At 35.6% G+C, this 21,815-nt stretch overlaps 2 protein-coding genes across 4 annotated transcripts in view; both read left to right on the top strand.

Moving 5' to 3' along the window:
* The first annotated feature begins 2,733 nt into the window (after positions 1-2,733).
* On the top strand, positions 2,734-3,672 carry LOC145588689 (uncharacterized). The gene has a single exon (XM_081645303.1). The coding sequence runs from the start codon at positions 2,734-2,736 to the stop codon at positions 3,670-3,672; it is 939 nt and encodes a 312-aa protein (XP_081501429.1).
* A 7,816-nt stretch (positions 3,673-11,488) lies between these two features.
* Positions 11,489-21,815, top strand: part of LOC145587627 (zinc finger CCCH domain-containing protein 13-like) — a 33,009-nt gene continuing 22,682 nt past the window's right edge. For 2 of the 3 annotated variants that reach the window (XM_081644356.1, XM_081644354.1), the window contains exons 1-4: positions 11,489-11,610; positions 11,898-12,160; positions 16,241-16,351; positions 16,516-16,546. In XM_081644356.1, the coding sequence (XP_081500482.1) occupies positions 12,034-12,160; positions 16,241-16,351; positions 16,516-16,546 (269 nt within the window). In that variant the 5' untranslated portion in view covers positions 11,489-11,610; positions 11,898-12,033. The remainder of the gene's footprint in view (positions 11,611-11,897; positions 12,161-16,240; positions 16,352-16,515; positions 16,547-21,815) is intronic. The other variant, XM_081644355.1, reaches the window with a different exon arrangement.

Here is a 21,815-nt window from a genome sequence, read left to right as displayed (position 1 = left end):
ATCAACATCAGTTTGTGGCGGGAAATGTTCTTCATGAAGCTTCTTGGTTAAGTTTTCTTAAAATTACCCTTTCCTCTCTCCTATTTTTAGAAAACCCCTTGAGTTCCCACTTCCCTATATAAAGCAAGTAAAGGGGGAGACCTTACACTCACATTTACTCCATTACAACATCTAAAAAAAAGTAGCTTTTAGAATCCTCATGTCTTGGCCCGCCATTGATCTTGCTGAGGAAAGGCTTCGCAAGCGTTCGAAGCTGACATCAGAAGAAGGTATATTCCCTTTGTTTGTCTTTTTTCCATGAATGTTGTTGTTGTTTGTCTTCAAAAAGTGGTTGTTTGTCTCTAACGTAAGGAGTTAAAAACTAATTTTGTTGTTGTTAAAGGTTTTGACTTTGATTAAACAAAGGTTTTTTCTAATTTTTGTTTTGTTAAAGGTTATGGCTTTGATTAAACAAAGGTGTTAGTCTTGATTGTTGTGTGTCTCTGTTTTATTTTTTTTGTTAAATATTTGTATAATCTATAATTAGTGTTTGAGGTTGTGTAAACAACCCTTAGAGCAAGTACACCTGACTAATGGACGTAAAAAAATATTGGCCTTTAGGTATGGACGCTTTGGCAGACGCTCACCCCTTTTTCATCCAACAGGGTGTGTTGGTCATTCACATCTTCAAACGCCTACTGTGGGAGGACCAAGCTGTTGTGGAGGGAACGTGCATGAAGTGGCAGGTGTGGTGGTGCCTTCGCAACTTTAACTTCACTTATCCCTTCCATGGCCCAAGGGCATCCATTGAGGAGTGGATTCTCCGAGATTTCCTATTCAACGACGCCGCGACCTCCACGCTTGGCCGAATAAAGACATGACCGTCTACTTTGATGGTTTCCCACTCCTCTTCAAGGAGGACTAGGTGTAGGGGGTGGGGTGTGTAGGGGCAGCACATTATGCTTGTTTTTGGGGGTGTTTCCTAGTTTAATAATCTTTTGTGGATCCAATTTTTTTAAATGTGAAGTAAAAATGAATGAAGTAGGAATGTGGTTGTCATGGCATAAGCAGGTTTTTATGTGACAAGAGTAGATTAGTTGTTAGCTCTTGTCACTTTGCCATGACAGTGTTAGGGAGGTAGTTCTTGTAGGATTTAGTTGTGTAGCCTGCCTTTTGAATGGATTATAATGATAAAAAAATTATTATTATTATGAATGGGAATGAAATTATGAATTATGTTAGCAAACTTGTGTTAATTTCCATTGCTTTTATTGCTTAAAAATAGCTTGTTATATGCACAACTGATTGATGTCTACATAAACAAATGATTATAACTTGTACTGGATATTTGGACATGGAATTATTACCTTTCATTATGAACAGATATGCTGCAATTGAAACCTTGCCTAATAGTTCATCATGATGGGGAAAGGGTTGAGGTTGGCCGAATGATTTACAATGGGGGGAGAGTGAGCACATTTGATGACATACCAGAAGATCTTGATGGTAACTATGTTAAACAAATAGTTAATAGCCTAGGATACAAAGACATTGTCAAAGTACACTTTTGGGACCCTAGAAAGGATTTTCATAGTGATATAAGATATTTGGGGTTTGACAATAAGTCATATAATCCTCTTCTAACTTTGTTACTTGAGTTTAAAATCATTAACCTGTACACAAAACATGAGCCTATTGTAGACATATGGCTTCACATTTAGGCACTGGACTTGTTGGCCATAGTTCTTTTGTTAAGCTTCTTAGTAGTGCAAGTGTGCCTAGGTGTAATGAACCTTTCATAGACTATGATACTGAGGGTTCAGATGAAGATGATGATGAGGTTGTGACAGCAAGAACAAGGTTGAGTGAGGACAATATACATTAAAAGTCTTATGAGGATGAAATGGAGATGTTGAAGCATTTAGAAGAATCAAAAGGTAAGGACATTAATGGATATGCAAGTGACTCTGAGGACATTAGTGACATAGGCAGCCCTTCTCAGTCATTTGATGAAGATGACATTGGTTATCTAGTACAACCTCATACTAACACAGGGAGGGTAAGGAAGGGAGGATCTGAAGGAAGTAATTCAAATTTTTATGTTAGTTAGTCATTTGAGAATGCAGACACCTTTAAGAAAGCTGTGAGTGATTACTGTATTGAGACTAGTAGGGACATTCAATTTAGTAGGAATGACAAGAACAAGGTTGGTGGTTATTACAAGAGTAAAGATAAAGGTTGTCCATGGAAGATATGGGCATCTTGGGAAAAGGGTAAGAGGAATTTCAAGATTAAAACACATTTGGGAGAGTATACATGTGGTTGGGAACCAAAAAGCAAAAAAGTTACAGCTTCCTGGGTTGCTACAAACTTTCAAAACAAATTCAAAGTGAACCCTTATATGAAGGTCCATGATATAATTAAAATTGTATGACTTGAGAAAGGGTTGAAAGTGATTAGGTACCTTGCATACATGGCAAGAAAAATTAGACAAGGGATGATTGTTGGGGAGTATGAGGAACAATTTGGTCTTCTGCCAAGGTATGATGCAGAAGTTTTAAGAAGTAATAGCAACAACACTGTGAAGATCAAGTTGACTGCCAATGTTTTTAATAGAATATACTTATGCTTTGATGCTCTCAAGAAGGGTTTCACAGCTAGTTGCAGAAGGTTCATTTCCCTTGATGTTGTTTTCTTAAGAGCCCTTTTGGTGGTCAGCTTTTAGTTGCAGTGGGGAAGGATGGGAACAACTAGATGTTCCCAATAGCTTGGGAGGTGGTTGAGGTAGAAAGCATAGACACATGGTCTTGGTTTTTAGAGCTTCTAGGATCTGATTTAGGCATTATTCAGGGTGCTGGTTACACTTTCATGAGTGATCAGCATAAAGGGTTACTTGCAACAGTGGCTAACATATTCCCAGAGACTAGAGTGTGTGCAAGGCATATGTATTGTAATTCTAGAGGTGTTTTTGGTGGGGGTCTTGAGTTTAGGAAACAATTTTGGAAAATTGCAAAAAGTACAACTGAGATTGAGTTTGAGGCTAATATACAAACCCTAAGGACTATTTCAAAAGATGCAGCTGAAGACCTTTTGAACATGAATTACAAAAAATGGTACAGGGAATTTTACAATCCTCTTTCATGTTGTGACAGTGTGGATAACAACATGAGTGATGTATTTAATGCTCACATTCTGAACTCCAGACATAAACCCATTATAGCTATGCTAGAGGATATTAGGGAAGGGTTAATGGACAGGCTACATAAGAAAAGGGATCAGATTGGCAAAAATCAGATGTTGCTTTGCCCTAGGATCCAACAGAAATTAGAGAGATGCAAGATATGGGCTGGGGGTTGGAATGCATACTGGGATGGGGGGTTTTGTTATGGTGTAAGGGAGGGTGCAACTCAAGATAAGTTTGTGGTAAACCTATCTGCAAGGACTTGTAGTTGTAAAGCTTGGCAAGTGAAAGGCATCCCTTGTAAACATGTTGTGGTTGCTATTTGGAGCAACTCAGACAATCCTGAGCCATATGTGAATGATTATTTCACAAAGGCAACATACTTAAAGGCATATGAACACTTGTTAAAGCCTTTAAATGGACCTCAAGAATGTCCTGTCAGTGCTGACATAGTGCTACCACCAAAGTTAAAAAAGATTCATCACAGGCCAAAGACAAAGAGAAGATTGTAGATAGGTGAGGTAACAACAACAGGAAAACTAAGGAAAACAGGGATTGTGATGACTTGCAACTTATGTGGTGTGCAAGGTCATAACTCTAGAGGTTGCAAAAATGTGCCTGCAGAACCCAGCAACAATGCAAAAAAAATAAAACTCAACTACTGCAGTAACACCAATAGACATTGAGTTGCCAATGCATATAGGGAAGGGGGGGTGGGCATTTACACTTACCCAAATGGGTTTCAGAGAGTTGCAACGGTAAGAGATTAAGAGATTAAGTCTAGCTTTTTCTACTTTTTAATCATATAACAGCTTCCCAAAATTAATTAGAATTTGATTTGCAGCAGGCTAGATCTACCCCACATCAGAGTGGTTCTACAACTTCTCAGCCACAACCCGTTCAAAGGCCTTTCTACTCAGACTATGAAGGGGATCAGACTGTCTATTCTTTCAGCTAGGAGTATCCCTTATCTAGCCAACAAAGCCAGCAAGACAGAACAACAATATCAACATAGGCATTGCAGGTAAATTAATTAAAGAAACTTCATTTGTTTCTTTGCCAATTAACAACTAGTGAGTCCATTTCCATTGCATTACAGAACCTAGCAAAAGAGAGAAGGAACAACAAGTCTTAAGGTATCATTCTACTCAACTAGTACTTAACTGCATAAAAAAAAAAACACAACAATAGCAATTACAATAATGCACCACATTTGCCAGCTGCTGGTACTTGTACCAGCCCTTTTGAACTTCATCAAAGTATTTTCTACCCTCAAACTTCCTTCCATATTGGTTAGCTTCACATAGTTGTTTCCTCATGGCCATAATCTCATTTTTCAAACTTTCTTTTTCCTGCATTAAACCTAGTATCACCTCAGTCTGCCAATCTGTTGGTTGGTCAACATCTACCCAATTAAAAAACTTGCAACCCCTTCTCTCTGTCTCTGCATCATAATCTGGACATGCAAGAAATCTTCTTCCAGGGGTGTCCTTTGTCCAAGCCCTGATCCTAGACACAATTAAACCACAGTGACACCTCCTTGGGCTTAAGCTTGAGCTACCATATCCTAAGCTGAGTCTTGACAAGCTAATCACTAATGGTTTTTTTTTTATTTATTATTTTTTTTTATTTTCAGATTCATTCAACAACACTAGAAGCACTAATATTTTGGAAATTACTTAAACAAGCAGATCATGGACCAAGCTGATATGCATAATGATCTTTATATATTGTTTCATAACTTAGCTCATTGACTTGTAATGACCATATTTTTAAAAACTGATTTGCAGTGCTTATTTTGCTACTTAATTGTACTCTAACAATTATTGAAATTAGTCTTAGACTTCAAGGAAAAAAAAACCAAAAATTAGTTAATAAATACTCTCCATTATCGGCTACAACAAGTTAAAGGTAGAGTACAAAGTTTAGTACTCTAATTGCAACAAGTGAAAGGTGAGTACCTTATTTGCAATTTTGTGATAGTTTAGTACCTACATTTTTGGTTAACTCCTTTGTGCAACAAAAAGTAGCAATGCTTTGATATCTATTACACTCTAGCATCTAGGTAACACATAATCATCTATCAAGACAGTAGTTTACCACGTCGCAACAATTGTCAATTTGGTTCCATATTCTCTAAAAACAACTAGTATTTAGCTTGTGTGATGCACGGTTTGAATTTTTTGCTATTTTTTTTTTCTTAAGGATTGTTGAATTGCATATTTAGTTGATCTTGGATTGAATGTAAGCCAAAATACGAGGAAAGTTGAGAAAGAAAAGCATAGTTATTACAGCCCAGACAGTCAAAATAAATCATCATATAGTCTACTGCATTCTTAGAGCAAATTTTCAGCCAAAGAATAATGGAATTTAAACCAAAATTTTCAATTTAGTGAAAAGTTAATTCATACATCAACAGCAGGAACTGTAGAACATCTTGCTGTGACAAACATAGTTGTAAATAGAAATTAACTCCATAATAATCCATCATCAACATACATGAGAACCAATGTATCCTCATTTAGAAATAGGATAGCCAAATAAATAAATCTTAGTAAGCAAAACTCTCGTGAAGTAATATCGAAGATTTCGGATCAAATCCCATCTACACCACCACCACCCCTGCCCTTTGTATTTCCTTCGCCACCAAAGAAAACTCGAGACACGCTTTTAACACACATTAGAAGACATGTCAAACCAAACAATGGAGTTCGATTAGCCACTAAAAAAAACACATCAAATATAAAAGAAAACAAACTACTCATAGTAGTAGTGTATTACTCGTATTACTCACCAAAAATCCTTTAATTGAATCAAAGAAACAATTAAAATGAAATTAAGCGTAATGCAAAAAATCAATCTAACCTTTTTAAAAAATTCTAAAACTAGTTAAATATTGTAGCAATAATATTTTTACAATATTAGAAATCCAATATTTTTACCATGTCAAAGAAATTGGTACAATCTTAGATGTGGAAGAATAACTGGCGGTTGAGGACCCTTGGGGTTTATGGCACCTTTGTAAGCTGTTGTAAACTACGTATTGAAAAACATATCGCCTTATATCCATCCATTCTTATGTTGGCATAATCTCTAGCCAAAAACTCAGATTACCACCTATGTTGTCAAAAAGTTCAGCACATTTTACTCATCAACCATGTAGTCGAAATCGTTAAGTTGTTGGGATATTATTCACCTGCACTTAAATGCTTGGCATTAGCATTATAAACGTAAGACTAAGAATTGCATGCATACTTTCCTACCTAAACTTACATCTAAAGCCCAATCAACCTGCTCCTATCACTCAATTATGAAACATACAAAATATGGCATCATTAGTTAACTACAAAACTCAATAATTGGTATAGAAAGCATTGAGAGGTATGGATGAATCACACTACAGAAGTTTTATCCATTGATAGAAACAGATTAAGGATATATATATATATATATATATATATATATATATATATATATATATATATATAAAGTTTCCAGCATTCAAAACCTTGACATGCAAATTGACAATAAGATATTACTTGAAAAATAGAATAAGAGCATGTGAATAACATTGGATAACTTTTTAGATTGGAGGACCTAAAGCATAGCAAAATAATGAAAGACAAATAAGCCATCTGAATTGTTATCGCAAAAGTATCAAAAATCAATTAATATTTATGCCGTGGAAATTCAATTGCCAACAACATTAAGTAAATACTACATTTTCTATGAATCTTCAATCACAAATAATAAAAAATAAAATAATAAAAACATAAAGCAAAATTTAACATCTCCCAAATGTATTCTAGAGCTAAAGAACACCTATTTAAACAATTTTCATTGACAGTGATTTCAATGGCTTAAAACAGTGAAGATAAATCCTGGTGTTCAATAATTGCATGGTTAACAAGATAAGTGATTACGACTAATCACATAAAATGGTAAATTTGACTCCTTTGCAAAGTAAACATGTCTAGTGTTATCGATCTTAAATATCCTGATCCTGTATTTAGTTCCTGCCATGGTTTTACATTGCTTAGATATAGCTAAAACTTAAGCTCTGGCTTTGTTAATACTCAAATAATAAGAAAAAAATGCAACTCACTAACAAATGGCAACTAAACACGCAGATGGATACAAAATTTATAGGTTAAACTTCCACGGGAACCATTCAAGTAAAAGCAAGCGCAGAATGATAAAAAAGAAGTAAAAACAAAATTTTCCAAATCACAGTTTAAAGAATTTTTCCTACAGTCAATTTAAAAGTTACACATCAATATAACTTGCTGATTTCACATTACTTTCAGTTTGAGAACTAACCATATTTGCATTTGATATTCTTCTTTCAACTTTGCTCCTAATTGTCATCCACTCAATTTTCAATAAACTCTTTTAGCAAATTCTTGTCTGCATCACCAATATTTGGATCAGTTACTAATTTAAGCCCACAAATGATGATGTACTCTGATTATCAATAGCGATTCATAACCCATCTAACAAAACTGGAACCCAAACAAAATACTCAATTACAAAATTAAAGGAAAATAAAATCTTGAAAACCCATACTAATATTCATTAGATCAGGAAATTATCCATTTGGTTATGAATTTATAATCTTACCGACTTTTACTAATATAATTGGTAATATGGAAACCCTAAATCAACACATGCATGAGTAAATTTGATTGAAGATTAAGAGATTTAATTATTTTCCCGATTTAAATAATTACAAAATACTCCGTATCAAATACAAGGAAAAGAACCATCAACTGAAAAATGGCATATTAAGAAATAGGGCACTATTACCACAACCTGCATCCTAGATCTACTTACATAATTCAGATAACCACCATTAAAAAATCAACAAATTCATCAAAATTAATGAAACTGCATAATTGGCATATGAATATACATTCGAAAAAATCACAACCAACTAATTATACAAAAACACACCTTCAATTCAACTGAACCCCAGAAAAGAAAAATCAATAAGTCCATCAAAATTAAATGTATTTTGCACAATTGGCATATGAACTAATTTGAAAAAATGATTACCAAGAAATGATACAAAAACACACCTGTAATTCGGCCTTGTGAAATTAATAAAAAAAATGGCGTAATAAGTATAAATTATTACATAAAAACTGAAAGATCGATTCGCCCATCAACCCAAATTTCAGATTTCAAAGAACACATAAAAGAATTGAAAACTTTAGACATTAAAATTTACCAAGAAATCGAGAAATTAAGGGAAGGGAAAATTACAACTAACCTTGAAAAAATAGAGAGGTCATGTAGAGTAGTGTGAAAGAGGATTTAACAATTAACAGTGGTGAATTGGGGAATCAATCCTTTAAAGAAAGATGGAAAAGAGAAACCGAAGGGGAACGTCGTTTAGTACTTTGGTTTAGATTTTAATGTTTTGGAAAAAAAATACAAATGAGTGACGTAGTTGTTTAGATTTTCCTTAAACTTTCCTGTTTTAAAATATAGATATAGATATATATAGATCCTTAACCTTTTTATGACTTTATGAGATTGTTTCATTTATTTTTTTTACACGGTAAAATACGGGGGGTGCCCCTCGTATCACAAGAGGGGTGATTGTTTCACACTTTCACTTGTTTATAACACCGAAAATTTCACCAAATGCCCTTGAGTTATTTTTTTATTCACCATATACCCATGAAATTTTTCAAATTCACCATATGCCCCTAAATTTACAAAAATTGTTTCAAAATACCCAAATGATTAACGGACGTTAACTCCGTTAGTCATTTAGGCTTAATTCTACCACGTGGCAGCTTATGATTGGCTTCCATTTATATTATTTAAATTTTAAAATAAATATTTAATTAATTATCAAAAAATAAAACAAATAAAAAAATAAAAACCCACCAACCACCAGTCCAGTCCCCCGCCGCCACCCTGTACCTGCCGGCGCGGATTTCGCTTGAACCCCTATGCCGGCGCCACCGCCAATCCAACAACCCACCAACCAGAACCCTTGAACCACCGATTCCCCAAACCTAAAACCGCCCCCTCATCTCTATTTCGAAAACCCCTCTCCTCCCCACCGCCGTCGCCCAAACTCCCATCCCCGGGTCGGCGAACCCAAACCGCCACTTCCGCTGCCACCTCTATCCCCTGAACCACCTCAACGAAACCCCAAAATAAAAAACCCCAAAATCGAAACCCTGGATTTTGATTTTTAGGGTTTCGATTTTGGGGTTTAACGGTTTCAGGCTCGTGGTTTTCGGCTAAGGTAGGCGGCGGCAACGTCGGGGATAAGACTTAGGCTGCCGGCAAACGGGTTTTGGGGTTGTTTGATATTCCACTAAGGTGAAAAGGGGTTTTTGTGGTTCAACGAGAAGGAGGGGATATGGTGGTTTGGGGAATGAGCGGGCACTAGCTCAGGGCTAAAGGTAAGGTGTCGCCGGCTCTGTGAGGAGGCTATGGTGACGGTGAGGTTGGGCTGGGTGTTGCCGTGTCGGTTTTGGGGAGATGGTTGGGTTAAGGTGGCTCGTCGGTGGTGGTTAAAGGTGGTGTTTTGTTTTTGTTTTTTTTTTTTGGAAAAATTTTTAAGCTATTTTTATAAGATTTAATTAATTAATTTAAATAATAACCAATAACATGCTTCCACATGGCATAATTAACCCTAATGACAATCAGACTTAACTGCTGTTAGTCATTAAGGGCATTTGGTGATATATTTGTTAAATTCAAGGATATATGCTGAATTTGAAAATCTATATTATAATTTAAGAGTCATTTTTCCAACTTTTAACCACAACACTTTAATTCGTGAATGGAGCAATTCTATGCATTCTTTTTTTTTTTTTTTTTAATTTTTTTTTTTGTTTATTGATAACTTCCTCTCCAACTTCCATTACTTTAACCATATCACTTCAACTTCTCTTATTTTTATATTTTTTTTAAGAACAAAAAAATCAATAATAGTATAACTTCCACATAATTCCTTTTCTTTTACATATACACTTTTAACCACAACACTTTAATTCGTGAATGGAGCAATTCTATGCATTCTTTTTTTTTTTTTAATTTTTTTTTTGTTTATTGATAACTTCCTCTCCAACTTCCATTACTTTAACCATATCACTTCAACTTCTCTTATTTTTATATTTTTTTTAAGAACAAAAAAATCAATAACAGTATAACTTCCACATAATTCCTTTTCTTTTACATATACATACAAGTACACGACATACGTATATTCCGTGCGCTAGCACGGATACACTCTCATGCATTTTTTTTTTAATTTTTTTTTAAGAAAAAAATAACTACCAATCCCACTACCCATCCACTATGTCGATTTTGTTTTTTTCAAGGGACTACTACTAACATTTCACTTTGTGTTTTTTTTTTTTATTTTTTTTATGGTACATAGTATAATAAATGACATGCATTAGCACGAGTCTACAACTCCTTTATCAACAATTCACTATATCACTCAAAATCCCCAACATTTCACTTTTTTATTTAAACACTACGTACTAACATTTCACTTTGTTTTACAATTTTTTTTTTTTGATAAATAGTACTTCGTATAATATATGCCATGCATTAGCACGAGTATACAGTTCCTTTATCAACAATTCACTATAGTACTCTAAATCCCCAACCCTTCAATTATATGCATTTTTTTAGGGACTACCCTCTGAACAATTTCCACTACTCTTATCATCAAAAACAAAAAAAAATGTACAACACGTTTTTGTGCAATTGGTCTCAGCGAATAACTACTTTACTTGCAACAGAACAAAGTATGTAACTCCTAGAGCAACACACTAACCCATATGACACTAACCGAGTAACAGCAGTAACCCCTATAACACTGAACGGGTAACCTCTGTAACTTTGACAAAGTAAACCCCATAATAGCATTGCGTGGCCACCGACTTAAAAGATTAAGACCCTGTTTATTGGGCTTCTAAGCAAAGCGTAGAATAACATATTTCAGCAGAGCAGAGCAGGTGTCAGCACGACAGAACGTGTATTAGCACATTATTAATACGATTATTAATACTCAGTACAACAGAGCTAATAAAGGGTTCACCAGAGCCGACCAGTCCAAAACCTAATTAGGGTTCAACAGAGCCGACCAGTCCAAAACCGACCATTACAGCTCAAGTCTAAATTACAACATCAAAATCAACTTTCCATATTTTAAATATATCTTTCTTATATACCCCGTACATTTTGCACGGGTACACTCTAGTTTTTATAATTATTTAGTGAATTAAAAAAATAATTCAGGGACTTTTGGTGAAATATCCGTTAAAAAAATAACTAGGAGAGTACGAGTACCAAGTTTGTAATTTTCCTTTTTTCTTCCGCAAAAGTTACGTCTTACGTGCTCTCTCTTTTCATCGTCGTTCCACTCTCCATTTTAAGTTCTGGACTCTGGTAATGTAATATTGTAATGTAATGTAAGTTATTCATAATTGAATTTTATATCCCCAATATTTCGACATTATTATCAACCTTGATTTTTTTGCAACAATTTCTGCATTTTATTTGATTATTCGTAAGTTCCGTAATTAAAGACAAGCATTAGCATGTATAATTTCGTTGTCAAAAGTATAGCCGTAATTACTTAATGCTGGGGATTTTGATGGTAATCGAATTTTATTTTCTGGGTTACCTGTTTTGCAGAATTTGAATTTTCATTTCCATTTTTGTAAATTTGTATTTTTTTTTGTTTTTCAAATTGCAGGTATTTTTTGCTTGCAATAGCAAAGGAATTACATTTTTTTCAATTTCAATGTAATTTTATCATTGTATTGCGAATTTGTGATTCGTTCGGGAAATTTTTTGGATAACGTAAATAAGGCAGAAGTTTTTGCTTAATCATGGTGGAGACGAGGCCTTTCAAGACAAAATTATGTGTACTTTATGAGAAGGGTCGTTGTGGACGTGATACATGTACATTTGCTCATGGTGATTCTGAGCTTCGACGCTTTTCGGGTTCTTTTATGGGTAATTTCATTGTCTCTGATGCTGTATTCATTTTATTTGGATTATTTGGTGATTTTTGTGTTATGTAGTGGTTGATTTTAATTTTGGTTTTTGTGTGATTTGCTACTGATTATGAAATTATTGGCTTAGAATTGTTTAGGGTTTGATGTATTTATGATGGTTTCTGCTTGATTTACATGATTTTTTTAACAGAGTGAATTCACACTCAGCAGGCAATTGCTTAGCCAGCAAAGGCAGCAATAGTGCCTATACTTAAGAACTTATGTTGTTGGTAACTAGTTTACTTAATACGAAGAATATGAATATGTCCATTTAGGTAAAGGCTGTTATATAACATAGACACTCACTGATTTTGTTTAATTCTATGCTGAAGACTCAGAGGCTACTATCAGTATGCTTTGTAATGTCGGTGATATGCATAGATGGACATAGGGATCTTAATGGGACGGGCAGGGCGGATGTTATCTTTCGCATCCCCATCCCCATCCCCGGGGATTCCCCGCTTAACATTCTCATCCCCATCCCCATGGCGGGTCTAAATTCCATACCCATCTCCGCCCACGTCGGTACAAATCTAAAACCATTCCTGCCCACCCCTACTTGGATATCCATATCCACTTACTCCCCACCTTCTCCGTCCCACCACCCACCTAATCTTCTCCTCACATCCTCCTAATCTCCGCCTCAGACTTGCCTGCGTAAAGCAACCTTACTTCATACTATAATAAAGCGATAGTACTATATACTATAATAAATTAATTAAAATAGTCAATTAATATTTGACAATTGTTTACCTTTATTGCGCTACTAGTCTATTAGTATATTTATGACTGTATTTTACTTAATATATGGATGCGAGTATAGGGCGGGTATGACTCGTATGAGCCTATGAGGTGGGGCGGGGCGGGATGGAGTGGGTACAATTTAAAATCCACCCCTGCCCCATCACCCATGGCACTTATGATTATTATCCCCACCCTTGTCCCACCATTTGTCAAACTGGGACTTATTTGTGCCACTGGGAGGGACCCACCCCACTGACATCCCTAGATAGACAGTTTAGTGATATTGATCGTGATTATGATTAATGAGCTGGAAATATCAGTGAGTAACAGATAATCACAAGTATTCAAGATACTTGCACTCTTCTAAAGTACAAAATAAGATTGTAAGATTACTTTCATCAATATTCATCAGAATTCTATCTAATATACTCAGGGGCCGTTTGGTTGGGGGTATTCATCAAAGGAAAAGGGGCCCTTTGTTGTTGTTTGTTAATCGTTTTTTCCCATTCCCTTTACCCCCTCCATTCTCTCAAATCCTTCTAAGTTCATTCCCCACCCCCCTAGGTATTTACATTCCCATTCCCTACCACCACCACATCACCACCTTCCTACCTACCCACACCACCGGAGCCCCTCCCCTGACCCTCTTCGCACCTTCCACGGCGATTCCAATCAAGCTTAGTAGCATCAATGGTGGAAATCAATTTATCACCGCCATTATCGTCGTAAATAACAGCGAGGTTCGTCCGTTTAATAGAAGGAAGCCTCGTCGGAGGTTGTCGCACTTCCCCCATCCCTCGAAAACCTTCATCACCGCCTCTGTTTCGATTGAGAGATGAAGTTCAATTTCAATCTAGGGTTTTTTCGGGGCTGAGGGAGGTTTTGCGAGGGGCGGGGAGAGCAGTGTGAAGGGCGGGGATGGCCGGAGAAGGGAGGCGAAGGGTGAGGGAGGTGCGGCCAGTGGTTTGGTGGTGGGAACGTTGGAGAGTGAATGTTTCAGGTGGTTGTGTGGTGGTGGGACTGGTGGGTCTCATTCCCTTTGTTTTTAAAACAAACAACACCTCAAATTTTAGGTATTCTCATTCCATTCCTTGTCTTTTTCTTTATTCATTCTATTCCGATTACCCCGTGCGAACCAAACGACCCCTCATCCTCGATCAAATTGCCTAATTTATTCTTCAAGCTACTAACAAGTTCATTTTATTTCTATTCCCTAAAGTACCCTCCCCTTGTGTTGTTGCTTAGTTGTGGGTAGTGCATAAGGTGGAATTAGGGTAGGTAAATTTACATAACCGTTGTTGAAAAGTTTCCATTAGGTATTATAGCCTTGACCCCATAATTGTTACGAGGCCTTGATCCGAATAGGCTACTTACTATAAGAAATAAAGGTCAAGCCTTCAATATGCTAAGCACTTGATTTTATTGAATTATAATCCAAAAATTTAGGAACTTGAGGACCTTTATCAGCTTCCATATTTTGTTTCCAACTTCAGTTTTTATGCAAGGATATGGTGGGGAAATGAAGGGAGTTGATTGCGGAACTTGGGTTTCTGTTTTTTGTGTACTCGCATCTATATCATTGTAATGGAAATTACTCTCAATAGCTTAATGCTGGTCCAGCTTTTTTTGTGATATCTATTTTTTTTCTAAGTTCTATGTGTAGTGAACTGTATTACGTGAAGACACGATTTTTGGGATCTTGCTAGTTACTTCTCTTGTGGATCCTTTATCAGATGCAACTTCCAATCCATATTAATTACCACATGTCTTTACTACAAGATACAACTTTGAGCATAGATATCAATAAATGCGTATTGAAAAAATTATATGAACTTGATATCTTAACAAAATAACAAATTATACTGGAATGAATCTAACAAGATCTAATATATTGGTGTAAAAAAAAATAATATTATACATCTATGGTTTTTCTTATATATGATGATAGTTTATGGCCAAAGTTTAAATTTTTGTCTTACAAAAAAGATGGCACTTATCTTGGGATGGAGGGAGTATTCAATTGACGAATTGCTTGTATCACTCTTGGCTTCGAATGAATTGAATCTAATATTATGGTTATGAATACTTTTCTTTCATAATCTGCTGCATCAGTATAGTTGACACAGGATATTTAGCATATCCAAAGGGCCCTGATTTAATCGAGTCTGGTTATGGAAGTAATCAAAAATTTGCTTTCCTAAGGTTTGCCATATTACAGTAGCAGGAACTGCTGTTGGTAAATTCAGTTGCTTCAGCTGATGGTTTTAGGTTCAATGAAATGAATTGGCATGTATAGATGATTCTAAAGAGATGAAAATGATGGTATTGACTATTCAAGCTTATGAACTTGAAATTTGAGCAGCAATACAAAGGAAGATGGAATTTGCATTACACTACGAGTATACGAAAGATAGTACAAGCGTTCTTGAGGCTTGTTCTCTCCCTAAGGTGTTTCCACTCTTTAGCAATGTTCAGCCTCACCATCTATCCCTAATCATCGCTTATATATAGTCTGATTTTACTGCTAGCTTTCTCCCCAAGACTTCAAGCTAATCCTAACCAATCTTATTATGCGTTACCTATAATGCCCCTCCCCTTAAGTCAGTTCATTACACTCAAGTACTCAACCCTTTTTGTGTTTTACATTTCTAAGGCTGAATGTGTATTTGATTTCTGGATAGTTTTAGGTTTTATCCGTCCCTGGTCATGAATCTTAACTGAGTGATGTTTGAAGGGCCAGTATAAGTATTTTATTCTTGAAATGGAAAGTTTTCAGAATGCTTCTGTAATTAGTATGTCATTTATTGTCATGGAAGTTCATGGTAATTATTCCAGCAGCGTTGACTTTGTAGTGAGCTGGACTGAGCTCCTAAAGGTCCCCCCCCCTCTAAAAAGGAGCAAGACTTGTGAAAGTTGCTCGATATCTTTATTGTTATTGTCTTAATGGATGGCACCTGGAAGAAATCTACTCCGCTGATTATTTAGCTTCTTCTCCAGATATGGGCATCCATCTGTCCTTTATCCTATATCTTTGATGCATTACATGTTTGCTTCATTTAAGGCTGTATGCACAAACTCAGGATTATTGTATGTATATATTTTATGCTGTTGATATATCTGTAACACCAATGGCAATGCATGGACACAATATATCTGTTTATGATTGTGTTGCTTATCATAGTGGGAGGGTAAGGTTAGCTTTACAACAGTTCATAACACTTTTATTCAAAAGGGAGATATATATTGCCAAAATCTTCTGTTCTGCACTCTGAAAGTTCTACTTTTGCAATTCCAGATAGGTCAATCAACAGGGATAATGACTTGAGGAATAAGCTTGACAGGAAGCGTTCTCCACATCATAAGTCTTCCCCTAGAAGAGATGCAACAGGATCACGAGCGTATAAAAGTAAGTATGACTATGTTCAGTATCTTCAATATTGATATATTTGGTTTACACATATATCAATTAGTATTTTTTAAATGGTTTATCACAGTGCTTAATATTAATGGGCAATGCCATCCTTTCTGTTTACTTATAGGTTTATTTTTCCAATGTTAAATCTTTTGCAGGGTTTAGTCCATCACAACTGAGTAAAAGAAGGTAATTTTTAAGAATTCTTTGCCCCTTATCTGGTTTGGGTGTGGGGTGCCTATTACGTGTCTTAACACTTCAATTTATTTAGGTAATGATTTTAATATGTTAATATGGTCTATACCCATAGTATGCATCTGCTTTATAATTGGGGGGATATCTCTAAGTTTGAAAAGCTGGTGTAGAAAAATCTTTTGAAGCTCACAAGTTATGTATACTTCAAGGCACATTATCACTCCTTTTCTTGTCTGATAAGCAAGCCCTGAGATGTGGTTATCCTGAGAATATTTGAAGTCTCTTATATTGTGTTTATCTATTGCATATTGCCTCTGGGGGTATTATCGCTACAACTAAAACACCACACAATGTGGATCTCACCATTTGTTGGTCTGTGATGGTCAATATATGTGCAACCTTTTGGTGGGTCAGAGAACTGATGCAAATGCCTTTAGTTTGCTTTTATTTTTTTTCACCCTCTGTTTTGCCTCATAGTCTTGCTTGCATACACAAATGGGCTACTTTTTTTTTGCCCCCTTCCCCCTCTTTATTTTTTGGTGCAGTACCTCTGATATGAGTCAGCAATCTTATCAGAATGGCCAGCATTGACTTGCCTAGGTGAATAGTTAAAGCAACATTATATCATTATATATAACATATGAAAATGTTCTTTGCTTCATCTATTCTTCCAAACAAATTGAAATGGCTCATTTTCTCATTTTTCAAGAATCGTGCTACCAAATATAGGCTAACATGTTTAACAACTTAATAACAACTGCAAATATCAAGGAGTTTTGTGGAGGAAGCAGCTGTGATTATTTAGTCGTTTCTCGATTAAATGGATTAGCAATTTTAACTTTTTTTCTAACAGCTTGACACTCAATATGCAGTCATGGATTGATTAATGAGATGAATGTTTAATGGTTATATTAAATTGGTAGAATTAATCCCTTCTTCTTATCATACATTTTTTGGCCATCCCAAACTCACAAATAATGCCACACTTAATTCCTCTCATATCCCCTTTACACTCAAGTATTCCCAAATCCAATTCTTTTCATATCATCATAAGGTTCTTTTTGTATTTTCTGCAAACATATTTACAGTTTTCCTCAATGACTTAGGAATCAAGATAAATTACATACAATAATGTATGTAAAATAGTTTTTATTGTTAGCATTGTTTAATCAACCCTGCTATCCATTGATAGGGAACATGACATTTTTTTCAAATTCTAAATTGCTAATTTGATGAACCAAACTTCACAAATATTTTTCTACCCACTTTAATATGAGTGGATGGGTGAAAACTTCCTTAGGTTTTTAGTGTACTGCAGCATAAATCCTCCAAGAAAAAAATGGATCGGTAAGGCCTAGGATCGGTCCATTATGGGTTCCCATTTCTTATCTTACATTTTTTTGTCCACCTCAAACTTCCAAATAATTCGATACCTAATCCTCCACAGTCAAGTACTCCCATTCCTAATTCTTTTCATATCTTTTTAAGGTTCTTTTTGTTAATTATGCAAACCTATATCTACAATTTTTCTCAATTTCTTAGGAATCAAGAGAAATTACATACAATAATGTATGTGAAATAGTTTTTATTGTTAGAATTATTTAATCATCCCTGTCGTCCATTGGTAGGGAGCATGGCATTGTTTTAAATCCTAAATTGCTAATTTAATGAACAAAACTTCTCAAATAGTTTGCTACCCTCTTTAGTTTGAGTGGGTGAGCTTCTTTAGGTTTTTGGTGTAATGCGGCGAAAATCCTCTGAGAGAAAAGGGCAAAAAAGCCTCATTAAGGCCTAAAATCGGTCCATTCTGGGTTCAATCATGGCCACCTAACCCCCCTCCCCTTGCATATAGCTAAAGTGTCGACTGACATCTACTATTGGGTGTCATTGCAATTTTTTTGTTTTTATTTTGAAAAGTTCAAATTTTTGGAAAGAAAGTATAAGATATAAGAGGAAATGAGGAATTAAAAAAACTTATAGGCAAGGTATACTTATGAGGATCATAGAAGAGTACTCACAACGCAAAGTCTTTTCTTTTTGTGCTTGTTAAACCTTTTTAGAGTTTTCTTTTTCTTTTATTTTTATTTTCACTTTTATTTCTTTTGAAATTTTTTCATAAGTTAAACATGTTACTCGACTCGTGTACCCATAGGTGACACGGGTACATGTCCAAGTGTCCAACTCGGCTATTTTGTAACAAAATTATATGATTTTGAACTAAGATTAAGTGGCCAAGTATCATACCCATTACCCATGTTCGAGTGTTGAGTGTTCGACACGCGTACTTGAGGTAAAATGAAGAGTCCGAGTAACTGGTAAACTAATCTATTTGATCTATGTAATAAATCGCATGACCTTAGCGTTTTGCGAATATTTCCTAAATTCTAACTCATATGCTACATTATCTTATTTCTTGTCCGGAAAGGGAGTAACGATTCTATAGAATGTATTATTCTTGATCTGCAGCTTCTTCTTATTTAGTCGTAATATCTCACGAATGGAATAAATTGTAGTTTTTGAGCTGCGTAGATATTCAGAAGCAAAAATCTAAAGGTTATCATTCTTCTCCTGTCCAAGAATTGGAAAATATATTCATTAGTCTCATGTCACAGTTGACTGGTTGTTATTTGACATGACATGGTACATGGAGAGTTGTCAGTTTCTGAGGTTCTGGGCCTATGCCATTCTGCTGCTGCTTTGTATAAGACTAGCTTATCTCTTCCCAAATTTTGCAGTTGATCAACAACTAACTAGCTGTAGTCTTAGACTCTTAGTAAATTGTAATGGACTGACTTTCTAGGATTAAAATCTGATTTAATAATGCGAGTAAATAAAGATTAAAGCTTGGAGTTTGATTGATAATGGTTGAAAGGTTGCAAAAGATAGGATAATAGCTTAAGGCTATCAATCTTCAAAAGTGAGTTTAGCTCACAACTCTCCAAAATGGCTTTAGGCCATGACTCTCTCTAGGTTTCCCTAATCAATCTCTGCCTACCTTCATTCTACTCCTCTCTACCTATTTATACTAAGGACTATTAACCCTAATAAACTAATATAAACTAGAATACCTATACTACCCCTCCAGATTGATCTATTACTATACCGGCCCCCTAAACTTTCACCTTGTCCTCAAGGTGGATAATAGTCAGCATTCGATTTCCAGCCTCGGCAACTGTGATCACTGTTCCAGCTCTTGAATAGGCGAAAATTAAGGGCAGACTGCATTGAGGAACGTTGTCCCTTGTTGGGAGTTAGTACTCCCTCTACGAGCCTAAACATACCAGAAAAACGCAGCAGCTTGTCAAGGGAAGTAATTGGAATTAGGATGAAGTCAGTGGTGAAGTGTGCAATCTGGGAAGAAATGAAGTATAGCTTGGTATGTAGGCTTGGACTTGGAGCAGGTCAACAGTTGTTTGAATGGAAGAAGTTGGGAGTTGGAGGGTGGGATAATCTGGGTTAAAGAATATGGTAAGATTGGACTTAGAAATATAATCATAAATCTTGGGCCCAAACTTTTGTGCCAGAACTAAGATTAGGAAATAAAAAATGATTGGCTTTAAAGATGGGTTTAGTTTATAAAGGGTGTTGGATGTTAAAAATGGTTATGGGGTAGAGATGTTAGGCTTTGGAGCATGGAATAGGGTAATGGGCCTTGTTGTAGTGAGCCCAATTAAGGGTCTGGCTTTATAAAAGAAATTGCTGCTAGACTCATTAGGGTATAGGAAGAAGATTGTAGACACGTTGCCCTTTATCTCTCACACTTGTATTTGTTTTGTCTCCCAATAAAATGATGATAATACCCTTAACAACATAATTTGAATTCATCTTCCAAGTTGAGAAGATATCATGTGGTCCAACTACTCCTATAGGGTCAACACTTTTATCAGGGGGAATGATGGACCGCTACCCGGTATAGGCTACCCCGCCCAATACCAAGTGACGTCAATTTTTTTAGGGTAAATAACAGTACTTAATGAATCAATGACAATATTTGATAAATTAATAACAACACCTTAATTTAAAATAACAGTTTTTAATAATACACTGATTTTTACTATAATTCGATCCGATAATTACTTAAATGACTTTTATTGGTACTAGTTATCACTACTCTACTACTTATACATCGAAATGAATTACTTTAACAATTTAACAGCCCACCATGCTTCGCAATAATAATTCTTTAATTAGAGAGTTTTTACCAATACCTGAACTTAGTTGACAATGGAACCTCTCCGGCGTTTTGAGCTTCCGACTTTACCAAGGTAGCTAACCCCAACCCTGTCTTCCTTAGATCAGGCTCAGCACAGATCTAATTCGTTTCCTACCTTAGATCGTAATATCTAATTAAACAATCCTTACTGTGTTTACGATGGAACTTCTTAAACACAAAGATAACTCATTTGATATATAAGGTTCAAGGAGATAACGTTCCCTTTTTGAACGAAACTTTTATTTAATTTGAAAAGATTACAACACTCATATATTACAACAAACACACAAAGTGAAAGCCTATACAGACATAAGCTGAACTAGAGTTTTTCTACTTTAAGAGAGATGGAGAACCAATCTGTCTCTTAAGGTGAGTATTTTTCTCTAGAGGACTCTTTAATGATTTCAGAGCAATTCTCTAGCTAACTCTTCCAACTCTGCCTTCACTTCTTTGCCTAATGCCCTTTATATAGGGGAAGGCTCACAAAGGTCACCGACACTTTCTATGGCTTACAGAAAACCATGACTCAGCAAGTGAATATCGTCACTGCTTTTCTAAAGATTCTTTAAAATAAATAAAACGTGCTACAACAGTAAAAGTAGAATACATAATTGCTGGTGTGGGCTTAGGACTCCATCATATCTTGTAGACCACCTTTGTTGTCTTTAATGTCTTCATAATGGACATACATTTGGTTGTCTTCTTCTATACCTAGATCCATCCCACATTTAGCAGCATAAGATTCATCCCATGTGACAAAGATCTCCAATAAGTGCTCTTTTCCTTTTAAGGATAAATATTTCCCAGTTTCAACTTGTTCGAGATAATCATACACTGATTCACCATGTAATACTCCTTCTAAATAATTTCTTAACCATTCTGGTGCTACTATAGTAGTATTTCCCACATGTATTATGACCGGTGGTTCTTCTTTTAACGCTATGAACTGGTTAAGATACTGAGCAATATAGAAAAATCCATAAGCTCTTGCCTCCGTAGGATTTTTTACTCGTCTCTGCTGGATACAGATTGGATCTTTGAGTTTGCGAT

This window comes from Chenopodium album, chromosome 17, assembly GCF_948465745.1.
Source record: "Chenopodium album chromosome 17, dcCheAlbu1.1, whole genome shotgun sequence".
Classification (NCBI taxonomy): Eukaryota; Viridiplantae; Streptophyta; class Magnoliopsida; order Caryophyllales; family Amaranthaceae; genus Chenopodium; species Chenopodium album.
Note: the sequence above shows the minus strand (reverse complement) of the source record. Positions and strands in the feature narration are given on the sequence as shown.

Coding starts and splice junctions, on each gene's coding strand:
- LOC145588689 (XM_081645303.1), top strand. CDS start 2,734: ATGTTCCCAATAGCTTGGGAGGTGGTTGAGGTAGAAAGCATAGACACA.